We start from the raw sequence: 5214 nt of genomic DNA on the forward strand, positions 1-5214 counted from the left end.
TTATTAAGCAAACAATAATTCACCTAATGGTTTGATCATCTAAAATCTCGTCATTATAGTGATAACGAAAAAAATAAAGGGTTTGTATAATAATTTTTTAATTCATTGACATTTAAAAATACTATAAAGAACTTTTATAAACCACCTATCAACTCTAAAACATCCTCAAAACATTTAAAAGAACAAAAATAAAAACAACTAAATAAAAAAAAATCTAAAAGAACTTGAATATATTTTTACAGGTAAGATGAAGGACAAAGAACACTTAAATATAACTTTTCTCATTGAAAGAAACCTATTTATACTAAGAATGATTTTTTCATGGTCATAATTTTGGCAATCAAAAAAATTTTCAATTTATCATTATTTTTTAATGTTTCTCTTTCTCTCGTCTCTCAAACTAAAGATCATGATGAAAAAAAATTTATTGGACCATAACTTCCAATCCTCAAATTAGAAGGGATCAAAAAGTAACTTTGACAAATCCAAAAGGCAAAATTTAACAAAAAAAAATAAAAAAGACTCTTTTATTCTTCTTCCACTTTGTTTTTTTTAACTTTAATCTTCTTCCATTTTGGTTTTTTAACTTTAATCTTGTGAAAATAATAAAATCATATAAATTCTAATAAAATTAAAAATCAATTTAATGACAAGAAGTTTTGTCAAGAATATAATAGTCTCGTGAAAAAGCAAGAAAGAACAAATTATGGAGATTGATTCCAATAAACACAATGTGAAACAATTAAAAAATATAAAAAAATCAAGAACATTAACAAAAAAAACATATTATTTAGCCCAAATCACAAATTCCACTAAAGATTCCACCTTTCTCACCTTAGGAGGATTTTTGAATAGCATGGGTAAAATAAGAATTATTTGCTGCTTATTACTTTGTAATAAATTAATTAATTCTCAAAAAAAAGTAAATTAAACTTGCCTTCAATTAGGATTTGTGTTCTTCAATTTTGAACTTTTTCTTTTAATCCTACAAGTAGTATTCACTATTTAGTTGACTACTACATTATATTTATATTTAGTATCAAGTGTTTCTTAAAAATATCTTAATATATTTTTGTGTTCTTTTCTATATTCTACTTTTTAAAACTTTTTCTTAAAAAAAAACATTATTTTCTACTTTTTCAAGTTTTTCTTTAAAAAATATATACATTTTTTTATCAAATATTAAACAATTCATTTATATTTGAATTCATATATTTATAAGAATTTAATTTTTGTAATTGATTTTTAAATCTCATTCCAAATTTATAGTGTAAAGATTAAACTGAATTATTATAAAAATCAATAGTAGGTCTTGCTTGTAGGAACTAATAGTACCTTTTTTTGGTGCAGCATATTCATGTGATTTTATCTAATTGCTTTGGTTAGTTTATAAATTTACTTTGTTGGTTTCAACATTAATTTATTTCAAACTAATTTTCTTATCTGAGACTAAATTTATTTTGAGAGTCTTAAATAATAAATTCTATGATGTTGAATTTATAATAATAATATTTACAACATAAAAAAAATATAAGAATAAGACATAAATATTAAAGAGGGAATTTTTTAAAATAATATTATTATTTTTTATAAAAATTATGCAAATCTATTCAATGAAATGCAAATCTAGAATATATATATATAAAAATTAATTATTAGTAATATTATGATTATTATTATTGTGGACCTGTTGATAAACTAGCACGAAATCCAGAAATGGATAATGCTCGTAAGCCCAACACAAAGCAATACCCAATGGAGTCCAGCTAAAGAAGTAGAAAGGGCCGAAGGGAATTTTTTATAAGGAAGCTGCTACATTTTCAAACGAGAAGTAGAACCCTTCGGTTATAGTCGTCAAGAAACAGAAGGACAACAATGGACGAAGTTCAAGGAAGAGAGAAAAAAGAAGAATTCGATGCATTAGAGATTGAATACGTTAGCTATGGTGGTGAGCATCACCTACCATTAATCATGAATCTTGTCGATCAAGAACTTAGTGAGCCTTACTCCATCTTCACCTACCGTTACTTTGTTTATCTTTGGCCACAACTTTCTTTCTTGGTAAGTGTGATTCTTTTCTTCTTTCATGTTGTTGGGATTTTTTTTGGTGTTGTAACTGTGTTTTTGTTGGTGGGTTTTCAATTTCAGGCGTTTCACAAAGGCAAATGTGTAGGGACTGTTGTTTGTAAGATGGGGGATCATCGGAATTCAACTTTTAGAGGTTACATTGCTATGTTAGTTGTCATCAAACCTTATCGAGGAAGAGGCATTGGTAATGGCTTTTTTTTTTTTTCATTTTGGGATTTTGTGCACAGTTTTAGGTTGTTGTTGGATTATATATGTGAATCTTGGATTGGTTTTTAATGTACTATAGATTTATTGGAACCAAGAAAGGAAAGGGGGTGAGGGCTTTCAAGAAATTGGACATGCATTGTTAACATTAATGGTAGAAATATGGATGTTTGGAATGATTATGTGTATAAACTGGCTGCGTTTGATTTGAACTCAAGGTCCATTCTTTGTTTTCCTACACTTGGGATGGCATTTACAAAGGATTGGATGTGGGCTTTGATAGTTTTTAGGCTTTGTGTTGATATATCATGTTTTTCTTGTTAATTGTATATGGGGTACGTTGTAATTTCCCGTGAAATTCTGTCCATACTGCAGCTACTGAACTTGTTACCAGATCTATTCAAGTGATGATGGAATCTGGATGCGAAGAGGTTTGTCAAGTTTTAGTTGGTGTACCTTTTGGTTGGTACTCATCTAAATTTAGCATTATTCATACAACTATATCACAAAGGAAGTATGGATTTTTTATCCTCAAGCTTTATTTGTACTTTCAATGGTACCGAATGAACATATAGGAGAGTAGAAATAACTACATTTCCTAAGGATTACCATCAAACGTGGGAGCTCTGTTTGAGGCTTCAAACAGCATGGGAAACAAAGGAGAATTATGAAACTGCTTAAGTGGTTACCTTCACTGCCACTGTGCTCTTTGATCTCAAACCAAAGGGAGAAATAAGCTTTCCTCTCAAGTTTGGCTGGCAACTTGGCATGTGTATAAATGTTAATGCTGTATCTTGTATTCACACCTTGAAAAACCTTTTCTTTTGAAATTTCTTGGTGTTTGTGCATTATTCTGTAGTAACACCATGTCTCTTAGACACTTCATGCTTCATTTGTTGTTGCAATTCCATCTCTCCTCTTAGTTACCTCATGCTGCATCTGTTATTTCAATTCCATCTCTCCTCTTGCTTTAATCTTTATTAGGGTTAAGTGAGCCAGTCCTTTGGAGGTATCCCTGCACATAGATAGTAGTCCATGCAAACAATGAATTATGTTGTTAATGCGCTGCCAGGTTATGGTCCCTGCTAGAATCCAAAATATTACATGTCATGTGTGATGATTTTGACTTCCATTGACTGATTGAACCTACGTGATGAATTTAGGACTTGTAGCTGATATATTGATATGGTTAAATTGAACTATCCCAGAAATTTTCATTTCATTATCTTGAGGTTGAAATTGTGAAAAAAAAATTAAAAGAATGATTCCATGGAAAGAAAAAAAAAGATCGATGGAAATTTGCTGAGAAAGGAATATGCATGGTTTCATTCAATGTAAACGCAACTCCATGCTTTGCTGCAGTATCATAGTTCTGAACGAACTTAAATATTGCCCCAAGAAGCCAACAATTTGTGACGGTTTGGCTTTGCTGATATTCCTTGTGTTTTTGAATAATGGTTAATTCTATTTCTAGTTATTTCATCTTAATGCATGAATTTGCTCTCTTTTCTCATATCAGGCAAATAATATAGAATGAAAAGGTGGGAGAGAGTATAGAATCGGTATAAACTGCTATGACTTTCTGCATTTACTTTGAATGTAGGATATCAGAACAGCTTAAATGAACTGCATCATTATTTGACTGGTTTTCCACCTTAACTGGTGACAAGTGGTCCACTCTGGAACACAAGCATGCCACATTAAAGAATATGGTCCGTGATAACTACATTTTCCCCCTATTTGCTTATGTTTAGCATATCCCAACTTTATATTTTTGTATTAAAGTATATCACTTTCTTTACTATAGGGAAGATGAAATGCTAGTTGTTGATCTTTTATTGTGTTGTGTTTTTCTCTTTCCTCTTCAAAGGTAACATTGGAAGCAGAAGTTACAAATAAAGGAGCACTTGCACTATATGGCCGTCTTGGTTTTATTAGAGCAAAACGACTCTTTCACTATTACTTGAATGGAGTTGATGCCTTTCGTCTGAAGCTGCTATTCCCCCAACCAGAGTTACACCCCTCTTTGCCTGTGATGGCTGATAGAGATGATACACAGGAGCATGATGATTGCTAGCCAATGGATGAGCTTTCTGAGCTCTGAGCTCCACAGAGGCTTGGAACAAGTGGGCATTCTACCATTCATTGCAGAGTCTTTGCGAACTACAAGGGATGGTTTGATATTTGATCTTTAGAGAGGCAGCACAGCCGCGTAACCTACACAGGAATTCGCACAAACGTGGGTTCTTGGTCAAGTCAATTTTGTTCACTGAAGTTGATGTACATGTTTTATTGGCGTTGTCCAATAGAAATGTATCAACATACGAGGCCGAAGCACTCATACTGTAATACTTGCACATTATAGATGTGGCAGCTGTGACCAGAACAGCCAATCTCTCTCTGTTCACTCTCAAAATATTTGATTCAGGCAAGGATCAAGTCTAATAAACCAAAAATGCTTCAGCAATGGTTTGGTACAAAGGGTATGATGGTGCCTTGAGACATTAGTGGGTTACTTACCATAACAGACAATGAAACACAGTCAAACCAAGAAATCCCAAATGTTAAAATAATGTCCATGCGTCTCTCTCTAATGGCTGCAGGATATATAACATTTGATTTGCGTTGTATGTTAGGTGGGTTGCTCAATTGAGTCAGCTACATGCCTATTCTAGTCAAAAGGCTTAAGAAAGTAGCAATACTATTTTAAAAGTGTTTTGTTGCTACGACTTCCTGGAGGTTGCAGCACCAATCAAAATATTTTTAAAATCCATATTCTAATGTGTAGTTGTCGTGTTAATTTACAAGCACTATATTCTACTGGTTAATTTGTTTGAATTTGGTGTGTTGAAGAAATGTCTTCAATTTGTTAATATTCTCACAAGTTTATATGCTTTCTATCATTTTAATAACCAGAATTAT

The 5214-nt window shown here is 31.7% G+C and overlaps 1 protein-coding gene across 3 annotated transcripts; it reads left to right on the forward strand.

Annotated features, from left to right (window-relative positions):
- Positions 1-1791: 1791 nt before the first annotated feature.
- On the forward strand, positions 1792-4759 carry LOC105114261 (N-alpha-acetyltransferase MAK3-like). Of its 3 annotated transcripts, XR_840105.1 has the most exons (5): positions 1792-2061; positions 2149-2272; positions 2668-2723; positions 3896-4004; positions 4163-4254. XR_840105.1 is itself a non-coding variant. In XM_011010760.1 (4 exons), the coding sequence occupies exons 1-4, from the start codon at positions 1876-1878 to the stop codon at positions 4367-4369; spliced, it is 522 nt and encodes a 173-aa protein (XP_011009062.1). In that variant the 5' UTR covers positions 1794-1875; the 3' UTR covers positions 4370-4759. The 3 variants fall into 3 exon arrangements, 2 of the variants coding, with proteins under 2 accessions (XP_011009062.1, XP_011009061.1); XM_011010760.1 differs by lacking the exon at positions 3896-4004 and having other exon boundaries at positions 1794-2061; positions 2149-2221; positions 4163-4759; XM_011010759.1 differs by lacking the exon at positions 3896-4004 and having other exon boundaries at positions 1795-2061; positions 4163-4759.
- Positions 4760-5214: the final 455 nt, after the last annotated feature.

This window comes from Populus euphratica, unplaced genomic scaffold (genome assembly GCF_000495115.2).
Source record: "Populus euphratica unplaced genomic scaffold, PopEup_1.0 scaffold507.1, whole genome shotgun sequence".
Classification (NCBI taxonomy): Eukaryota; Viridiplantae; Streptophyta; class Magnoliopsida; order Malpighiales; family Salicaceae; genus Populus; species Populus euphratica.